At 45.2% G+C, this 22,120-nt stretch overlaps 1 protein-coding gene across 1 annotated transcript in view; it reads right to left on the minus strand.

Moving 5' to 3' along the window:
* LOC147628889 (clast3-like protein) overlaps positions 1-20,062 on the minus strand; it is a 56,717-nt gene extending 36,655 nt beyond the window's left edge. The window contains exons 1-3 of the mRNA XM_086812067.1: positions 19,887-20,062; positions 19,628-19,793; positions 7,423-7,481 (exon numbers count right to left, since the gene is read on the minus strand). Of these exons, the coding sequence (XP_086668193.1) occupies positions 7,423-7,481; positions 19,628-19,793; positions 19,887-19,949 (288 nt within the window). The 5' untranslated portion in view covers positions 19,950-20,062. The remainder of the gene's footprint in view (positions 1-7,422; positions 7,482-19,627; positions 19,794-19,886) is intronic.
* Positions 20,063-22,120: the final 2,058 nt, after the last annotated feature.

Here is a 22,120-nt window from a genome sequence, read left to right on the forward strand (position 1 = left end):
TTATTGTATGCAAACTCAACCAATGGCAAATACTTTTCCCAATCTGACTTCTGCTCCGATACATAACACTTAGGTAAGTCAAGTACAGCTGAATTTGCAATTTCACTCTGACCATCCGTTTGAGGATGATAGGCTGATGAAAAACTCAGCTTTGTATCCATATTATCAAACAATGCCCGACAAAATAAACTGGTAGTCTGAGGATCTCTATCCCCACAATAGACTTGGGCATGCCATGATGTTTGAAAATCTGAGCTAAGAACAACTTTGCCATGTGCTCTGACTTGATTGGTTTTCCTCACAAGAATAAAGTGTGCCTGTTTGCTAAAACGATCTATAAAAGTCCATATAGCATCATTTCCATGTGCCGATTTCAGTAAATCCATAATGAAATCCATAGCAATGCTTTCCCATGGTTCCCTTCTCAGTGAAAATTTTCTGGCAGATACACATGAACCACGTCCAGGTCCATTGGCTCCAGAGACTCCTCCCCAAGGGGGTGCTCGTGGACGAGGACAACAGGTACAGGCACCAGGTCAGCCATTGCCTGTTCAAAGAACAAATGCTCAGAAGACATGGGATGCCAGAGATGCACAAGCCTTGTCACTCATTGCATTGTCAGTACAGAGGTCTATTATACCTCATATTCGTTCAACTGGCTCTTCACGGAATGCATGGGTGACTTTGGAGCAGATGTATGCTACTCGTAATGAGGCTCGGATCTCGTTTTTGAAAAGAGAGCTGGAAAATCAAAAAATGCATGAAGGAGATGATATGTCTAGCCACTTAAACAAGTTGCAAGATTTGAGAGAGCAACTCATCAATGTGGATGAGATTATTCCTGAGACACAGCTTGTGTCCACCATCTTGAACTCTTTGCCAAGATCTTACTTGGCTTTTCATACCTCTTTGAACCTCAGCATGAGGAATGCTGTTGAACCCCTTAAGTATCAGGAACTTATTGCTCTCTTGCTACAAGAAGAGCAAATCAGGAAGAATATGAATATGAACACAAGTGCTGAACAACCATTTACTACAGGTCAAAAAGGGAAAGGCAAATCTCAGCCAAAGAGTTCAAATCAGAATTCAGGTGACGGTGGTTCATCTCAGGATACCAAGAAAGGTGATGGACAGCCCAAGAAGAAGGGCAAATGCCATTACTGTAAGAAGCCAGGTCACTACATCACAGAGTGTAGAAAGAGGATTGCCAAAGAGAAGGCAAAGGAATCTGGGATGTCTGTAAATGATGCCTCTAAAGCTCCTCCAGAGACTGCTTCTTTTGTTGAGGACAGGGATTACTGTTTCTATACATGCAGCTATGATGCCTCTTGGTCTTCACAGGCACTCAGTATGACAGAGCATGCCTGTACTTGGTATTTTGATAGTGGTGCTTCAAAGCATATCACATCTCGCACCAAACCCTAACCCTAACTGCTAAAAGCCTTCACACAATTCCGCATGTTGCAGGCGGTGGCTTTCAAAAGCCATTGCATGTCCCTCTTGGTTCAAAGCAACCCCCAAACAATCTCCACATGCATCACACTCGACCACAAAAGGTCTATGCAAATCTGGAATAATAAGAACTAGCCCTGATATGATGGCATCCTTCAACTTCTGAAAAGCTTTTTTTTTGGGATCCGACCAACGGAATGCTACTTTCTTCGTTAGATCATGTAACGGCAAAGCTAAGAAAGTAAAGTGTCGAATAAATCGACGATAATAAGAGCATAAACCAATAACGCTCCTAACTTGATGCACATTCTCCAGTTCTGGCCAATCCTTGATGGCTTGAATCTTTGCGGGATCCATGTGTATTCTATCTTTGGAGACAATATGCCCTAAATAGTGAATTTCTAACAAGAAGAATTCACTCTTCTTCCCATTGATGAAAAGCTTATGTTTCCTTAGCTCTTCAAAAACAATGGCAAGATGCTCTTTATGTTCAGCCTCACTCTTTGAAAAAATGATAATATCATCAAAGATAGTTCTTGTGAACTTGTGGTGAGGTCTAAAAATTATGTCCATCATTCTATTGAAAGTGGCGGGAGCATTTGTAAGTCTAAATGGCACAACCAAATACTTATATAGTCCAAATGATGTTCAAAAAGCTGTTTTATGGACATCTTGAGGTACCACTCGAATCTGATGGTAACCACTCTTAAGATCAATGCAACTAAAACAAGCAGCTCCCTCAAGTTTATCAAGAATATCATTGATTCAAGGAATTGGAAACCTGTTCTTGATAGTAATCTTGTTGAGGGCCCTATAATCAACACACATTCTCTATGTCCCATCCTTTTTCTGCACAAGTAAAACTAGAGAACAATAAGGCGAAGAACTTGGCCTTATCAACCCCTTCTCAAGCAAATCATTTACTTGAGTCATGATTTCCTCTTGTTGAGCAGCACTCACCCTATAAGGAGATTGGTTAGGAGGGATTATGTCAATACCATGATCCTCTGGCCTCTCTAGGGGTAATTGTCCTAGTAGTGAATCAGCAAAACAATCAACATATTCACTTAAGAAATCAATCTTATCTTGGTCTACAAGAGTTACAGCATCATGCTCAACATTATCACATATAAAGACCAAGTAGAACAAGTTGATTTCTTTATTGCCTTTGAAATAGATATATGGCTTACAACGGGTATGGTACTCCCAGTAGTACCCGCATCAATACAAACTTCCCTACCTCTATGAGTGAACATAACTTTCTTTTCTTTGTGCAAAATCTTGGGAACCAAACGATAATGCCAAGGCATCCCAAGTATCACATCACATCCCGTAAGTGGTGCCATGAGGATCCCTATATATGTATGCGAAGCTTCCCAATGATGGGAGTGACCTTAACTTCCTTGCCCTCAAAGGCAGCATCTGCATGAAAGTCCATGCCCAATTCCTTGGGCTTTAACCCAAGAGCAGCAACTATCTGTATGGATATGAAGTTATCTGTTGAGACATTATCAAAAAGGAATAAAGTTGTTTGGCCCTTTAACTTGCCCCAAGCTTTGCATAAGATTCTACTCTTTGGTTCATGTGCAGTGTTACCCTGAACATCGGGTATAACATTTACACTCGGTTTAGCATCTTGCACATTATTCTTTTTGAGATTTTGGGGACATTGAGCTTTCATGTGATCTTTGCTCCCACATGTGAAGCACTTCCCCTCTCTCATGCAATCAAAAATATGCTGTCTGGACAGCTTAGAATCGTCCTTTTTACCCCCCAGCTTCTTTCCTGAGCCCCCTTTTGCATCCTTGGACTCATTAGACATAAACTTAGGTGGCTGTCCACCTTTTTCTGCTCATTTCCAGCTCTGAATTTTCCCTTGTATAGGCTGAACTCTTGTCTTTTTGATGCTCCCTTACCATGCAACTCCTCAAAAATAGTGGCCGAGAATATGAGCTCTTGTAGGGTGTTGTGGGGATACACTGCAAGGCTCTTTTGGATTCGCTGCAGCCTTGACTCAAACTTTCTTTTCTTCTCGTCCTCACTAATCATCATGAAAGGTGTGACTTTCAAAAGAATCTACCAAAACCTTGAAACATAAGAGGATACCAATTCGCCTTCATCTTGTGTTAGTCAATCCCATTCCTTTCGTACATCCTTCTCGAAGTGAGGAGGAAGGAACTGATCATAAAATTACTCTTTGAAAGCACTCCATGTACAGGCAACTGTCCTATCCAAAACCTTTGCCATCCACCAATCACTTGCAATCTCTTTAAGACGGTGATTTAACGCGAGTTTGAATACCTTACGTATGATTCGCTGTCACCTACGATCCAATTTGAAGTTGATGGGGATGCGTTGGGGTCAAAGCCAGTAGTGGATGCCTGAGCATAGATTTCTCGGTAAATTCCTCAGTGCAAAAGGCTATTTCAAATTGCCTTATGAAAGTAAGTGCCTCGGTAGTATCCAACTTTCCATTATAGCTCTCGAATTTGATGTCATTGTCCCTTGACTTGAACTCTTTGGCCTTCTTGCTATGACGAGCATCCCGACGCTCTAATACATCATCCTCCTCGTCATGTCTTCGATGGCGACGGTGCCCAGATCTAGGGTTGATTTCCCGTGTAACACCTTCCACTTTGGATGGAACTTGAGGAGCAGGAACATACCTAGAAGGTGGAGACACCACCGACAATGCATGAAGATCTTCTACATCTCTCAAATGGGCTGAAAACCCCTCATCATCCCCTCAAGCTGCATGTCGATGTACATCATCTCCTCGGGCTGCATGCCCCCTCATATATGTTGCATGGGCTGCAAGCCCCCTCAAAACACTTGCTCGGGCTACATGCCCACTTACATCACTTGCTCGGGCTTCATACCCTCTTACATCACTGGTGCGGGTTGCATGCCCTCTCACATCACTGGTGCGGGCTGCATGCCCTCTCACAACATCAACGGAGTTCCCTTCACGGGATAGCCTGCGAGGCTGCCGTGTAAAGACCCACTTGCCCTCATCATTGGAAACAACATCGCCACGGTTTTTTAAATAAGCGACAGCCAACTCTCGAGGTTTGTCGATTCCCATCTGTTGGGCAATTGCATCAAAAGTGACCACATCAGCCTTGACATGAGACTTTGATTCAATGACCCTCTGTACATCAGGATCTCTTTGCAAGCACGGAGCTCTTCAAGCTCATTCATCAAGGCATCAATATCTTGTTGATCCTCAGCCCTGACAGACAACGGTGGATCTTTATCCGCCAAAGCCCCAACATGATCCTTGTCTCTATCTTCTTCCCACATGCAGCGAGTACAGGTGATACAGTCCTCCACAGAATGATCTGATTGGCTGGCCATAATTTATCTTCCAGCTTTTCAGAAAGAAAAGAATTTTTCGTGCCCTGGAATCGCTCTCTACCAGTTCCCCAAGTATGATACCGAATAGACTGCAAGGGTGCAACAGTGCCCCTACACAAACAGGAGAGCCACGAAGTCTTTCCACACACTCGCTGCCGCTTAAACCAAAAGTATCCTCTTTCGAGGAGCGACAATAAGACGAGGGCTGCCTCAGAATCCCAACCTTCTCTCACGGATAATAACTCCTTACAACCATATCCAAGCTCCAGCATCATATTAGGCACAATTGTGTAGAAAGCTAGGCTCTAATACCAATGTAAACGGAAGGGCAATTGTACACGAAAAATCTTATCAATCATGAAAACTAAAAATACATATGAGCATGCCAAACAAAAATAGATGACAAATCTACAAAGTACACCACACTAGGGCCCAAAAGATGGGCTGACCCCCCCCCCCCCTTTATGGTTAGATTACCAAAAAGGAGTCTGCTTCCAAATACAACTTCACGGGTGCCAAGGAATCTCCACTGGCTAGCACCTGTCTCTTCCAGTACAATATGAAAGCAAAACAAAAACATATGCAGAATTTTGTTGACAATTCTCAACACAAGAAGGGACTTCCCGCTTCCAGCGTCAAGAACATGCAGGACAACTATGGACAGCCCATAGCACTCACGCATCAGCCCAGAACAACCCTGTATCTTCACCTTCCTCCTGTATGGCTCACAAGACAAGTCGACCAGCCATGAGGGGCTGTTTACAATAGTCGATTAGCCCTCAGTAGCCACAAAAGGATGCAACCAGCAGCAGTACACAAGCCTGCAAGCCCCCGGTCCGAAGAAAAACTGTCCAGATGCCCTCAACGAGCTCTTCCTCTCTGTTTTCATGATCTGTCCAGCCTCTGTTTAAGCTGTAAATCAGCCGGCCAGCAGTGGAGAACATGCGAAAGGGGTCAGCCAGCACCTCCCATGGACCTGTTAGGTTTTTGTCGCGGTAGAAGGCTGTAAACAGCCTGTAGAAGTAGTCGACCCGCTCCCGTGCACCAGGAAAAGCATGCACCTACCCCAGAACTGGAGTTTTTCCCCCGTGGACCTGTTAGGTTTTTGTCGCGGTAAACAGCCTGTAGAAGTAGTCGACCCGCTCCCATGCACCAGGAAAAGCACGCACCTACCCCAGAGCTGGAGTCTTTCCCCCATAATATCGCTTCTTGCTGAAAATAGCCTACGCGTGTGCTTTTCTGGTCCAAAAGGGGGCGCCTACCGTTAGTTGGTTCAAATCTAGCCCGGTGCCCACCTTATGGCTGCCACATGTATTAAAATAGTCCTGCCCAGTGTGAATACCTTATAAGTTGTCCGGCCACTTATAAGTGGGTGTGAGCTCCCATAATTATTAGTATATGAAACCATAAAGCTGTAAATTGGTTTTTTGGGTACACTTACCACTTGCAAAACACATGTAGATCACCTATCATTCCCCAACAAGTGTGCACGTACACGTCCACAAGGTGCGCAGGCATCTCCAACCCCATGGACAACGCAGGCAAAAATCTCAAGCATTGTCCAGGCAAACAATACAAGTCATCCAAAGATAAAATCAAAGTCATGCACACACATGAGTGCAACTAGACGAGAAGAAACACCCATCTACTCAGTTGTATCCGATAAAATGTCCAGGGCTCATGATCCTTCCGGAACCTTCCCATAACATAAATACAAAAGATCTCCAAGATAGCTAGTCCCATAGAATTACATCATGTCAGACTCCATGAGCCAGACATGTACACCATGTCAGGCCCCACAAGCCACACATGTACTATCAGGTCAGGCTACACCAGCCATACATGTACTGTCATGTCAGGCTCCATATGCCACACAAACACACCATGTCAGGCTACACCAGCCATACATGTATGTCATGTCAGGCTCCACACATAAACGGTAGAAAATAGAAGCTGTACGGAATTTTGTGACACTGCCAACCTGATATATGTGTGTTGAACTACTACCAACCTATGCATGCTGACGAAGATGCCCTAAACGCACCTAATATCGTTGACTAATGAGGGATATGATTAGGGATTAGACATGGCACTGCCTTGTGCGCATGACAATATAAGTGATGCCTTGGGTTATTATTGTGTAGTGAGTCGTGCCCTGCACTTTTGATGTGGGTTTGTGCCTGGACCAAAGTTTCTACTCCTGTCGTGGACATGGCAGATCGCAAATAGTCTTGTCGAGGGTTTTTGTGGGCAAGCACTACTGGTATGGGACGCTAGTGTTGACTGGGATGTATCTGTGGAGTGGAACCTTTCGAGGAAGGAAAAGAAAAAGAGGGAGAAAGGTATTGATGCTGTGACGAAACTTCGCAAGAAAATGGCTCGTGACCCTTGGCTCGAGGGTGGATCAAAAACGTACACGTGTTACATTTTTAACCCATGACCTCCCCATTCAAAGTCATAGGTTTGTACTACTAGGCAAACAAGGTATGCACTGCGAGTTTGTGTCCTAAAAAGTCTTCGCTCATTGCCATAAACAAGGTATTCTAACAAGATGTGTAAGCTACTAACAATTTCTTCACCTAGCTACAACTAAGGAGCATATAGAAAACAAACCTTTATAATTGGAGCTCGTTGTTGCACAATTTTCAGCTTGTTATCAAGTCCTTCATACACTGCAAATACATATCAAATAACATCAATCGAAGCACCTTGCTAGAACAACGAATTTTCATAGTTCCAATAAATGCAACCGTTTTTTAAGGCCCTTAATTTAGCTCCATGGAAGATTCTTCCTTAACCATGTGCAAGTCATCAAAACAATCCTTGAACTAGAAAACATAATCTATTGCTAAAGTCCTCATACAAACCTAACTTTAAACCAAAATGATAAAACTTTTGCCTTGTAAAGCACTCAAAATCACACCTAAATCATGACATCACAAAGAATCCAAACTATGTCAATCATCTCACATCACAAGAGGATGTCTAGCTAGTACACTATTTTATTGTAACTAGGATACAATTAAAAAAGCTCATGACTTTCCTGACATAGGCATGATGAATGTGGATATTAAAAAGGAGGGGTATTGAGTATACAAAAATCCGTGCATCAACAGCCACTCTATCATGCATAGCATAGACTACCCTTGCAACATCCTTACTACCCTCATGAGTCATAAGCAATCCAAATGCAAGCCCACATTAAAAAGGCATACAAATTACATTAACGTTTTTAAAGGAAAGTCTAGAGAAGTTCAAGCTCACATCTCAAGCCACTAAGGAGTCCCAAATGGCATTTTTCTGTATTTAAGAGATGGGGTTTTCCTTTAACAAGAGCTAGGATTATCTATTGCCTCCACTGACCACCAAAATGGCAGTTGTGCTTCAGTAAATGTTGTCTTCGTAGTACCAAGTAGATATATCCCCATGATGGGAAACTATGGAGAGAGTTTACATAACTAGAGGTGCGCCAACAGCCATATGTGCTATATCAGTAGTGCTAGCAAAATTTCCCCTTGATCTTATGGAGTATGGATAAGGTGGTGTGGAGGACTCAATGCCAACCTCGGGAGACTCTGTCTAGTGTATGTAGATGGTGTATATAAGCGATAATGTAGAAGAGGGCATGTAAGATTAGTGGAGCTTCTCCAAACTTAGATGGTATGATCTTTTGTCGCACCTAAGGCTTACGGTTACGTGAGAATGTCATCACATGAAATCTCTTGATCCTCCTCCAATCCTTCTCTTGAAGATTTCAACCCCAAAAGAAGCTCTCTACATCATGGCTGGTTTGACGAAGGTGTCAAAAAGATCTTGACCAGAGGCTTTGGGAAGGAGGTTACATAAATGGGGAGTTAGGGCCTACACCTTGATGTAACCTCCTTGCGCAAGAAGGATAGACTCAATGTTTGTGAACAAGAATAGACATAACAAGGCTCTCTAATCCATGTTATGTCCCGTGTTTGGACATAACAAGGCTAGTGATTAGAGAGTGGTCAAACATAGCTCTTATAGCAATGTTTGTGAACTAGTTATCAGGCTATATGGCTATATGGTTGGGATTGTGGCTCATTTGTATGAGAATTTGTGTGTGGAACTCTACCTTGGGAAAGGGACCTCCCAAGGGACTTACCTTGAGGTTAAACCACCAGTTAGCTGTACCAATGAGAGTCGTGAGGACTAGAGGTACATGGTATGGGACACGCATACCTTGAAGGTGTGGGCTTGCCAGGGTTGTGTTGCTCTCTAGCCCGGGGGTGGTTTACCATTGCGCATAGTTTGGAGCCTATGGTTGGGCGACGAGTGCTAGCGTATTTTTTTTGCTTGAGTATGCTTTTGAAAGTAACCATTTAATGTATTTCGGAATGGTAGAGAAAGAGGTTTTGGATTATGGTTACAAACCCTTTGTTCAAATGGATTGTTAGTGGCACAAAATAACCATAAAAATTATGGCATTTTTTGTTGTGAAATTTGTGAGAAATTTGGGTTTATTTGCATGATTTTGAGTGGTTTATAAACCATAGAGTGTTGTTGATATGTCACGTGCATCCCGCAGTTGGATGCCACATGGACATATCTGTTTAGCAGGTACAAGACCTAGAGTGGAAAACTAGTCCCATGTGAGCCCCACGAGTCAGCCAGGGTTCCACTCTTAGCGTACAAGGTCACGTGTACAAGCCCCGTACATGGTCTTGGTCAGGTGTGCATTGTCTTGCACATGAAGCACTGCTAATCCGTACTATGAGTCACCCTCTGGAATGATGTCAAGCGTTTGGGTGTTCGGCTTGTAGCCAGATACTAGGCATCTAGGGGCCAGGGAGGCCCATGGCCATTGCCCACCAGCCCAAGAAAGGGTCTAGGCACCTTAACCATTCTCACAAAGGCTTACATCTATATAATATCAACTTATAGGACAACCATATAAACCCTATGTGAAAACAATATTTTTCCAAGACCTAAAAAGGGGATTTTTTTTGGGTATTTTTGGTTTTATTTGGGGATTTTGTGTCATTACTGCTGGCCAACAGCCTTTAGGCTGACTGACCAGCAGTCCCCCATAGTATATATATAGCTTTTCCTTATCAGTCATCATTGGTGTACCATATCATTGATCATATCCGGTACCACTTCATATGTTGCTGCTGGTACTTCTGCCGGGCTCTACATCACATAGCTTCATCATCCTCGCCTGACAAGACAGCACCTCAGCTTTTTCTCATCTGGCCACATCACGGGACAGCAGCCCACTCTCTGCTACAGGCCACACCATGCGACAACAGCCCTCTCTGCTACATTCGGCGGTTACATCAGCGTTTTACATAAGCGTTTACATCAGCATTCATCAGCACATCATCAGCGTTTTACATCAGCATTCATCAGCGCTTACATCAGCACATCATCAGCATTTGCATCAGCGCTTACATCAGCGTTTTATCACAACTCATGGGACAGCAGCCCCCTCTGCTACATAGAGCACTTCAGTGTTTTTCCTCAGCTCACCATCGGGACAGCAGCTCACTCTCTGCTACATCACACCATCAGGACGGCAGCCCACTCTCTACTTATCTTCACCATCGACACCACCTCAGGTACGCAGCACCCGTGTCACCGGAGCTTGCACCCCTCAGGTACGCAACACCCTTGTCATCAGAGCCTGCACCCTTCAAGTCTTGCAGCACCCTAGTCATCAGAGCTTGCACCACTACCACTCGGGACAGCAGCCCTCTCTGCTCTTCATCTACCACTCAGGACGGCAGCCCTCTCTGCTCCTCACCACCCCTCAAGTACACAGCACCCTTGTCGCCAGACCTTGCACCCCTCAGGTACGCAGCACCCTTGTCATCAGAGCCTGCACCCTTCAAGTCTTGCAGCACCCTTGTCATCAGAGCTTGCACCACCACCACTCGAGACAGCAGCCCTCTCTGCTCTTCATCTACCACCTCAGGTACAATAGCACCCTTGTCAGCAGACCTACATCACCTCATCTTCTGCTGCCACTACCACCTCAGAGTGCCTCTGCATCCACTGACGGGAGCTTTCGACACCGACCACCTCTCAAAGTGCTTTGCCTCACATCGACGCGAGTCTTCATCATCGACCGTCCTTCATATTTCATGCTATGTTGCTTTTCTCTGATCTCTCGAACATCTGGTCCTTTCGTCCTTTTGCCCTCACATGGTATTAGAGCTATCGTGAGCAAAGGGATTGAAGACCTCGAGAGCACACAAGGATGGATAGTCTACCTGCACTCCCGGAGGACCAATTCTTCTCATCCGAAGTTGTTTCTCCAAACTCTAATCTATACCACATAGGGAATGGGACTTCTTACTCAGTGGAGAGCCCCGTTCAAGATCTTACTTTGGGAGACAATCAACCCATGTACATCCACTCATCTTCACCACCTTTGCTATCATGATCATCCTCTCTAACTTTATCAGATTTTGTTTCCAGAGGGGGATACATTCCTTCTGCCAGTGTGTCAGTGTGGGACCCTGGGTCCGGGGATCCATCATCTTCTCTCATGGTCCTCTTTTTGGCCTGAGAGGGGGTGTGTGAAAACGGTATTTTTCCCAACCCTAAAAAGGGGATTTTTCTAGGTATTTTTGGTTTTATTTGGGGATTTTGTGTTTGTTGCTCGCCAACAACCTTTAGGCTAACCAACCAACAGTCCCCCATAGTATATATAGCTTTTCCTTATCAGTCATCATTGGTGTACCATATCATTGATCATATCCGGTACTTCATATGTTGCTGCTACTACTTCTGCCGGGCTCTACATCACATAGCTTCATCATCCTTGCCTGACAAGACAGCACCTCAGCATTCTCATCTGGCCACATCACAGGACAGCAGCCCACTCTCTGCTACAGGCCACACCGTGGGACAGCAGCCCTCTTTGCTACATTCAGCGCTTACATCAGCATTTTACATCAGCGTTTACATCAGAATTCATCAGCACATCATCAGCATTCATCAGCACATCATCAGCGTTCATCAGCGTTTACATCAGCACATCATCAGCGTTCATCAGCGTTTACATCAGCACATCATCAGCATTTGCATCAGTGCTTACATCAGGTTATCATCAGCGTTTTATCACAGCTCATGGGACAGCAGCCCCCTCTGCTATTAGAAGTCATCTCCTGTCTTAATCAGACACCAGGGCCTCTGTTGTGGGTGTGCCTGCCCTGTATAGGTGTTTTATCATTTTTCCTCACTCCCCGTATTTTTTCCCCATTTTTCCATGGTGTGGATGGATGCCACATGTTGGCAGGAGCCCTTGGTGCTGGCCGACTGCACCTCATGTGCTCCTGGTGGCTGGCCAACTGCCTATGCTGCAGTCGTGGAGGTGCTCATGCTGGCCGACCTGCTTTCTACAGTCGTGGAGACATTTTCTGCTGGCCGACTGCTTTATGCAGTCGTGGAGAGCTCTCAAGCGCTGGCCGACTGCATCCACGGGGCATATAAATAGGCCCCATGCTCCTCACCATTTTATCATTCAGTTTTGTACGGGATCTTGTGTATAGAGAAGAGTTTACACACCGATCTCTCAGTGTCTCTTGTGCTGTCTATTTTCTGCACTCTACTTGCTCTTGTGGACCCAAGTTTGGTTATCATTTCCGCTGCATATTTTGACATGGTATCAAAGCCCTAGGCTCTTGATAGATGTTGGGAGTTTTCTGAGCAAGAGGGGGATAGTTAAGTTGCTGATTGGTGGATTGTTGTGCACTGTTCGGGAAGAGAAATTGCAAGAGTAAGGCGGGCTAAGGTGCTGGACAGCCACTTGCAGGTTTAGAGTTTTTTTTCCCACCCACCCACCCTTTTTTAATCCCCGTGATGGCAGATTTGTTAGAGATGGCTGAGAAGCACGTGAAGATCCCGACTCTCCCCACATTCCCTGTGGACCGTCAGTTGGACGGGAACAATTACGGCATCTGGAAGGTTATGATGGAGTCTGTGCTGGAGTCATATGACCTTGCTGATTTCATCGTCATCGGGGTTCCACGACCGGAAGCAGAGGAAGGGGAGTTACAGTCGATGAAGAAGGACCGAGAGGCACAGGCGCACATGTGGGATCGTGTCAACGCCACGGTCCGGTCATTTATTTTCCTCAATTGCACACCACAAGTAATCAATCACATAAAGCACATGACGCTGGCCAGAGGCATACGGCAGCACTTGGCTTCTCTTTATAACAGGGTATCACCCATGAAGAGGATCTCCTTGGAAGTGCACATGCGGGTTATGAACCCTGCAAAGTCCTCGACGATGCGGGAACACATTAACAACTGCAGGCCCTTCAGTAGGAAGTCCTCCACGCTGGGAAGGAGATATCATCTGAAGAATGGCCATCACTTTGCTGTCCCACTTGCCTGCTCAGTATTCTGCTTTCTACTCCTCATTGATTACGAGTGGCAGACTCAGCACCATTACCTGGGAGGAGCTTGTGCCAATGGTCTTGGACCAGGAGGAACGTTTCCCTCCTCACAGCGGCGGTTCGGAGGCCTTAACTGGCCAACGGTCGAAAGGCCGAAATAACAACAAGGCCGAAGGGAAGGCTTCACCGAAGAAGTCTTCTGAGAAGAAGCCTGACTGAGAAAGAGAGAAGCTGAAGGCCGAAAGATCCTGCAATGATTGTGGCGAGAAAGGCCACTATTGGAGGAAGTGTCCTAAGCGGACTGGGAAGAGTGCTGATTCCTCAGCCTCAGCTGCAAAGACTCCTGCATTTGTGCACTTAGAGATGATGGACTCCGACGCTTCATCGTCTTCAAGCGAGGAAGCAGTTGGCTTCACCGCGAAGGATACCCGGGAATGGATTCTTGACAGTGGTGCTTCCAGGCATATGACTCCGTCCCGTGACTTCTTTTTGGATCTGAAACGGCAGTCAGGTCGCATCTTTATTGGCGACAACTCCACTATTCCGATACATAGTGAGGGCCGAATGGAGATTATTCTCGACGGCTAGGGGGGCAAGCATGCTTCCCATGTGCTTTATGTCCCTGCTCTGGGTTTTCATCTTCTATCAGTGCATGAAGTATGCAAGACTCGCTTTCGGGTGGAATTTGAGGAGCATTCAGTTGCTCTACGGGACCGTGAGACTGGCCAAGTTGTTTAGGAAGGCGGTGTGGAGAATGGTATCTATAAGCTCTCTGCACTCTCCTCATTAACAGGTTCTCAGGTCGGAGATTTGTGGCACTTTCGTTTTGGCCACTTAAATGTGGATGCATTGCGGCGAGCTTTCCGAGACCAGATGGTGGTTGGCTTGCCAGATGTTGGCAGTAGGCAAGGGCGTTGCAGTTCTTGCATACGTGGTAAGCAACACAGGAAATCCTTTCCGAAGCAGGCTTCCAGGTGGGCTTCGAAACCGTTGGAGTTGATTCACACTGACTTGTGTGGACCTCAGCAAAGACCATCTTTGGGAGGATCTCTCTACTTTATGCTGCTTGTTGATGATTGTACCAGATTCATGTGGATCTACTTTCTTTCCCAGAAGGACCAAGCTTTTGCACGGTTCAAGGATTGGCACGTGATGGTGGAGAAAGAGTCTGGATTTCAGGTAAAGACTCTCAAGGCTGACAAAGGAGGTGAATTCTCCTCGACTGTATTTCTCAGATTTTGTGCACATCATGGCATCAAGAGGGAACTGGCCAATACAGGATTGCCTTCGGAGAATGGAGTTGAGCTCTTTTATGCAGACGCCACTGAAGTCTCATTGGGACGCAGGATTGCGGATCTTGCAGTATCTGCAGAGTACGAAGGATCTAGGACTCTTTTACACAAGAGGGGATGGAGTCAGACTCCAAGGTTGGAGTGACTCAAACACGAGGAGATCTACTTCAGGATACAGTTTAACCCTCGGCTCAGGAGCAGTTTCTTGGAGCAGCAAGAGGCAGCCAACTATTTCCCTCTCTTCGACAGAGGCAGAGTACCGGGTTGCTTGTGGTGCTGCTTGCGAGGTTGTGTGGCTACGGAGGCTGCTAGGCGAGATTGGGTTTCCACAGAGGGAGCCACAGTCATCCAGTGCAATAACCAGAGTTGTATAGCTATTGCTCGGAACCTGGTCTTCCATGCCCGGACCAAGCACATAGAGATACAGTATCACTTTGTACATGAGAAGATCTTGGCTAGTGACATCTTGCTACTTTATTGTTCGACGGAGGACAATGCAGCGGACCTCTTCACGAAGTCTCTACCTCAGGCTACGCTCAGGCGGCACTCCAGCTCCCTTGGGTTGATTGTACAGCCAGGAGCTGAGAGGGGGTGTTAGAAGTCATCTCCTGTCTTAATCAAACACCAGGGCCTCTGTTGTGGGTGTGCCCACCCTGTATAGGTGTTTTATCATTTTTCCTCGCTCCCCGTATTTTTTTCCCATTTTTCCATGGTGTGGATGGATGCCACATGTTGGCAGGAGCCCTTGGTGCTGGCCGACTACACCTCATGTGCTCCTGGTGGCTGGCCGACAGCCTATGCTGCAGTCGTGGAGGTGCTGAGGCCGACCTGCTTTCTACAGTCGTGGAGACATTTTCTGCTGGCCGACTGCTTTATGCAGTCGTGGAGAGCTCTCAAGCGCTGGCCGACTGCATCCATGGGGCATATAAATAGGCCCCATGCTCCTCACCATTTTATCGTTCAGTTTTGTACGGGATCTTGTGTATAGAGAAGAGTTTACACGCCTATCTCTCAGTGTCTTGTGCTGTCTATTTTCTGCACTCTACTTGCTCTTGTGGACCCAAGTTTGGTTATCATTTCCGCTGCATATTTTGACATCTACTACATAGAGCACTTCAGTGTTTTTCCTCAGCTCTCACCTCTCACCATTGGGACAACAACCCACTCTCTGCTACATCACACCATCACGACACCAACTCAGGTACACAACACCCGTGTCACCAAAGCTTGCACCACTCCGGACGGCAGCCCTCTCTACTCCTCACCACCCCTCAGGTATGCAGCACCCTTGTCACCAGAGCTTGCACCCCTCAAGTACACAACACCATCAGAGCCTACACCCTTCAGGTCTTGTAGCACCCTCGTCATCAGAGCTTGCACCTACACCACTCCAGACGACAGCCCTCTCTGCTCTTCATCTACCACCTTAGTTACAGCAGCACCCTTGTTACCAAAGCCTGCATCACCTCATCTTCCGCTGCCACTACCACCTCGTGCCTCTGCATCCACCGACGGGAGCCTTTGACACTGACCACCTCTCGGAGTGCTTTGCCTCACATCGACGCGAGTCTTTGTCATCGGCCGTGCTTCAGCTCCGACATCATCTCTGCTTCTACACTGGTTTTTTCTACTCAGAGTCACCTCACATCAGGGGGCTCTTGTACATATGTTCACTAACCATTATATATAGACTCACTCACATATTTCATGCTGTGTTGTTTTGCTCTGATCTCTCATACATCTGGTCCTTTCGTCCTTTTGCCCTCACATATAAACCTTGGAAAATCATGTAACATGCGGAAGCTTCGGGGTAGATCAGTAACTTCAATGCTCAGAAAATCAGCAATCGTTCACGACGAGAATAACGCACAAAACTAAAAGTGGATGTGCAGAAAATATATATATATATATATATAGAGAGAGAGAGAGAGAGAGAGAGAGAGAGGACAGAGTCTTGGTTCTCGAGTACCCTCTGTAGGGCCCCCACCACGAATGGTATATTTGCTTTTATTAGAATGATGCAAAATCTGAAATAAAAGACTAAACCTGAACCTTCTTGGCTGAGGCTAATCCTTTGCCCTTGACCTTCAGAATTCCACCCTTGCGTTAACTCTCCTTGGCTGTCCTGGCCCCTTGAGTAGCTTCAGCACTTGGTGAAATATGAGATAGATGGACTGAATTTATGCCTTGGGTATTTATACCCCTCTCTAGACCTAGTCGGCTGGCTGAATAATCTCTCCACAACTTGATGAAAAGGCATTTATTGCCCCTTAATATGGTCGTTTCACACTAACTAAAAGTTGGCTAGGTTGCACACTAAAAGGACTACAAGGCAGTCCTGCGCAGCCTGTGGGCTGCCCAACTAGATTGGCTGGCTGCCCATGATTGTCTGGCCAAGCCTTGAGGCTGGCCAACTAGGCTACCCAGGCCTGCAACACTGGCCGACAGGCTGGCCGCCTTGCTGTCCATGCCCCCCCTAGGGCTGGCCGATAGCACACTGGACTTAAGCTCTAGGTGCTAAATTAATCATTCAGGACAGAGTTTGTGCGTGATTTTATGGTTGCCCCTCTTGTAGGAGCAAACATAATCTTGGACATTCAATGGTTTCACAAGTTCCTTCCTGATGTCAAGTGGGACAAGCACACTTTCCAGATTAGCCAGTGACCATTAAGTGTGAGCTAGGAATCTCGAACTTTCCGCTCATAAGTCACTTGCAGGCTAAACGAGCGATCAGGAAAGGCGCACATTGTGCGATGATTTACATCCAGACTACCCAGACGGTGGCCAGTGCTTGCGAGAAGGATTTGGCTCTCCATGAAAAGTTCCAGAAGATTTTTCTTCGAGACAATCTCCCGTCCAGCTCCTCCGGCCAGACCGGAGGACCACAAGATTGATCTTCTCCCAGGCTCGAAACCCCCGAGCAAGTTTCCATATCGCCTTTCAAAGGCAATGGAATCGGAGTTAGACCACCAACTCCAAGAATTGTTGCAATCTGGCTTCATCCACTCCAGCGTGTCGCCATTTGCAGCACTAATCTTGTTTGTGAAGAAGAAAGATGGGTCTTCTTGTTTGTGTGTCGATTATCGTGCACTCAATAAGTTGACTATCAAGAGTAGATTCCCGATGCCTCGAATAGATTATATTCTCGAGAGGCTGAATGGGGCTAAGGTATTCTCAAAACTCAATTTGAAGAGTGGATACCACCAAGATAGGATTGTTGAGTGGGACATCCCCAAGACAGCCTTCTGTGCGAAATGGGCCCACTATGAATTTGTGGTCATGCCTTTTGGCTTGACGAACGCCCTAGCCACATTCAACCGCATGATGATGCGGGTGTTCCGAGAATTGATTGAAAAGTGTGTGGTCATATTTCTGGACGACATACTAGTATTTTCAGCTACGGTTGACCAGCATGACATTGATATGGAGAAAGTCCTGAAGTTGCTGGAAAAGCAACGAGCTCTACGTCAATGAGAAGAAGTTGGAATTTTATTTGTTTGGGGTTCATTACCTTGGATATATAATTAGTGTAGAAGGCATTCGACTTGATCCGACCAAGGTGGCCGAGATTGTCAATTGGGAGGTACCACAGACTACTTATGACATCAGATCCTTTGTGGGTATATGCCACGCGTACTCCACCCACATAGATAAGTTTTCTGACCTCTCGGCGGATCTCATCGATCTCCTAAAGGGTCTCAAAACTAAAAGGCAGCGGATTCGAATGACTCTACGAGCGTTGGAGGTATTCACGAACCTCAAGGTGGCTGTGTCAGAAGCGCCTTGTCTAGCGCTTGCCTCGTGGGACGAGCCGTTCCAAGTGATCACCGATGCGAGTAACATCACAATTGGCGGTGTATTACAACAGAATGGCCATCTAGTAGCTTACATGTCTCGTAAGTTACTGCCCGCGGAAAAGAATTACTCGGTCTACAATTGGAAACTCCTCGTAGTTATTCAAGCCTTGAAACATTGGAAACATTTCCTTTATGGCCGTGACTTTGAGGTTCACACTGACCATCAAGCATTACACTGGATTCAGACAATGCCAAGTACACAGTGGAGTGACCGACAGCACCGCTGAAGCCAGATATTCCAGCAATTTGGTCGACTGATTGAGTACCTTCCAGGAAAGGCCAATCCATTTGCCGATGCTTCGTGTAACATGTGGAAGCTTCGGGGGAGATCGGTAACTTCAACGCTCAGAAATCAGCACACTTTTCGTGACGAGAATAACACACAAAACTGAATATAGATGTGCAAAAAAATAGAGAGAGAGATGTGCATCTTGTCTTTCACGTTGGTAGATTGAAAGAGGTGCTCAGTGCAGAAGATAGCTTGTTTTTTGATCAAGAGCTTGCAAGACTTCATGATCTTTTTGTCTATGTTTCCCATGAGCCAATGACTATTGTGGAAACACGTCAGTTTTGAGTGGTTGATTAGATGAAAGAATCGTGTAGATAAAGAAAGACGACACTTAGGAGAATGGCTTCGCTTAGACACCAATGTCCAGACTTTGTCTCCAAGACTCCCTCATTAGCAAGTGAAGAATGTTATGTCCCGTGTTTGGACATAACAATGCTAGTGATTAGATACTACTCGAACACAATTCTTACAACAGTGTTGAGTTTGTGTGTGGGACTCTACCTTGGAAAAGGGACCTCCCAAGGGACACAACTTCTGGTTAGCCCACTGGTTAGCCGTGTTCCAATGATTGTCGTGAGGCCTGGGAGTGAGTGGTATGGGATGCGTGTGCCTTGAGGGTGCGGGAGTGGCTTACTATTGCGTATGGTTTGGAGCCTATGGTTGGGTAGCGAGTGCTAACCTGCCCCTTCTATGTTCCCGTGGATGTTTTTGTGTACTCACCGAATGGTATCCATGATTTGCAGTGCTTTGGACATGCTTCTCGGGCTTTCTTTTGAGAGTATTGAGCGGACAGACATGTAAGTGGATTCTACTATATCATGGTGTGTCCTATGTTGCCTGGTGCATTTCTCCTTTAACTGAAAAAAGGATCTTGCGACCAGGCCCCCCAACAAAAAAAAAAAAAAAAGAACTGCTTCTCAATCTTGTTATCATAAAAATGGCCACTATTCAAGAAAGCATTATTTATTTTTTAAGGTTAAAGCGCTTCTATGGTGAGACAGACCTTCAAGGGCCACTGCGAGCTCCCCTTTGTCGATGCTTCCAAATGGATCGTTTCCAACGCAGGGCAGCACGTGTGGATCATCGAGGTAGCCTACTCTGTGGGCTTGCAACGACGAAATGATGAGATCCACCGCCAGTTGCCCCACGTTGCCAATTGAAAGAGCTGGCTGCTCACATACAGAGAAAAGCACAAAAGAGAGATTCAGCGTTTGCGACATAGAATATTAGTGTTTCACAGCTTGCATATCATGCTTACTCACCACCAGGAGGGTGGCGGCGTCTGTGTTTGAGCAGCACTGGTTGTCCGAAGGAAAGAATTCCATGCCCACTGCTCTTCAACAAAATCAAAATAAGAGCATGCACAAAGGTTCTTCGAAGGTTGCCTTTGAAGGAACCTATGGCAAAGGGAACCTATGTGGAAACCTCTAAATGATAAAAAGCTGAATGAAGTTTCACAATGTCACTTATGTCTAGCTTAGAAGTGCTAACTTGGGCATGATTAAAAAACTTGTTCAATCAATAGGAGTGATAGCCAATGTTCAACCACTTCTTGGTAACAAGGCGGCAGTGTGCCCGAGCCACTCTGCTACCTATAACTCTTTTGAATATACTCTTCTCTTAGGCTTTTGGACTCTCAAACCTAGGGTCTCATGCAATATAAAAGCTCTCTTATTTCCTTCCTTTGTAATCATGCTAGATTTTCTTGTTTAGGCCCTTGAACCATCAAGGTTAGAAATGGGCATGGGTGCGCAAGAAGATGTCATGAACAATCTAAAACATCATAATGTAACTACAAATGATAGATGATCACATTTATTCTCCACCATTTCTCTCAACACTTCATGTAAAATAAGGGAAAGGGAAAAAGTTATAGTCACTCTCTATGGGTCTCTCTACATTAGAATTATCACGACTCTAAATTAGTTTATTGATAGATTAATAAGGATTAAGTGTATCAAGGCTAATCGATTAATGCTTCATACAAGATCAGCGGATCGAGGCCAAGATATGAAACAGATTACTTGAGAATGAGCACTTCAAAGGAAAGCAACACACATGGTGCCATGAGGATACACATCGTCTCACTTGTAAGCTATAAGTGTGAATGTGCTTGAGGATGAGCACTCTAAAGGAAAGCAACACATAGTGACATGAGGATACACACCATCGTGCAACCTGTAAGTGTGAATGTGAGTCTGAGAGGCAATGGAAGGCTGGTTTCATGGGTTGAACCAAGATGGCAATTACAAGTAGACTCTAATGAGTCATAAAGGTTTAGAGACTGCATAGTATGGAATGCGTATGTCGCTTATTCGAAGTGTTAAATGGAAGTGGAAAGGGAAAAAGCTCAAGTAAACGCTTGCCACATGGAAATAACATGTATAAGTACAAGAGTAAGTTTGCATGCTAGATGAAAACTTAGGAAGCTAAACCTAAGTATTGGTAACATGGTCCTAAGCTGTCCATCGAGGATGATGAATCATGTTAAGGGTGAGAATGTCATGACCCTAACTTAGTTGATTTGATAGATTGGCAAGGATCAAGTAGATCAAGAGTAATAGATTAATACTTGAGGCAAGACTAGTGGATCAAGACCAAGAGATGAAGCAAAGTGCTTGAGGATGTATAGTTTAAAGGAAAACAACACATGTGGTTGCATGAGGATACACACTTTCACTTTTGCAAGAAGGAAGGCTAGGTGTGTGTGTTGATCTAAGCTAGCAAGAGAACCCAATAGTGTGTGCGTTGAGCCAAGCTAGCAAAATAACCCAATGGTGTGAATGCATGGGGGAATTAATGATGGGGTGGGCCAAATATTATATGTGGATAAGCACGCTCTCACATGGATGCTCGAGTTATTGGCACATAGTGTTTATGTGATGCTAGTGTGTATGTTCTTGGATTTTTTTGCTTTGCTATCTTGGGTTGTTTTCTTCTCTTAGTGCTTTTGAAGGTGAAGGGAGTTAAGGTTTTGGCTACAAAACTTGACAAGCACATAAGGCATGATCCTTTGAGAACAACATAGCCAAAAACCAATTTTTCTAGCCCTAAACAAGTTTATTAAAACTTTTTTTATAATCACACTCACAATCATAACAAACTTTTTTTATAATCACACTCACAAACTTTTTGAATATGAAACTTTCATGTTTGTAAAGTGGGTTTTCAAGCTAGCGTGTAGAAAAAAAAAGGATTCAATAGAAAGACCCAGTGGTCTGTTCATATGTATCAAAGGCACCTTCACTTAATTTGAGATTTTACAAATTTAATTTTTTTTTAGGGGAGTGAAACCAAACCCCGCACACTATAGAGCCATCTAACATAAGTCTAACAATGGAAAAGTTTCAAAAGACTCTACAAAGGATCTTGTGTGAAATGACAATGACTACATCAAATGTGCAAGGAGGAGAATTTTTCTACCCAAGTGACAAAACTAGGCCATTATCCATCTCACTAACTAGAATTGCATCTACCTAAAGTACTTTCACATATT

This window comes from Cibotium barometz, chromosome 18 (genome assembly GCF_041138505.1).
Source record: "Cibotium barometz isolate CiBa-2024 chromosome 18, ASM4113850v1, whole genome shotgun sequence".
NCBI classification, from domain to species: Eukaryota; Viridiplantae; Streptophyta; class Polypodiopsida; order Cyatheales; family Cibotiaceae; genus Cibotium; species Cibotium barometz.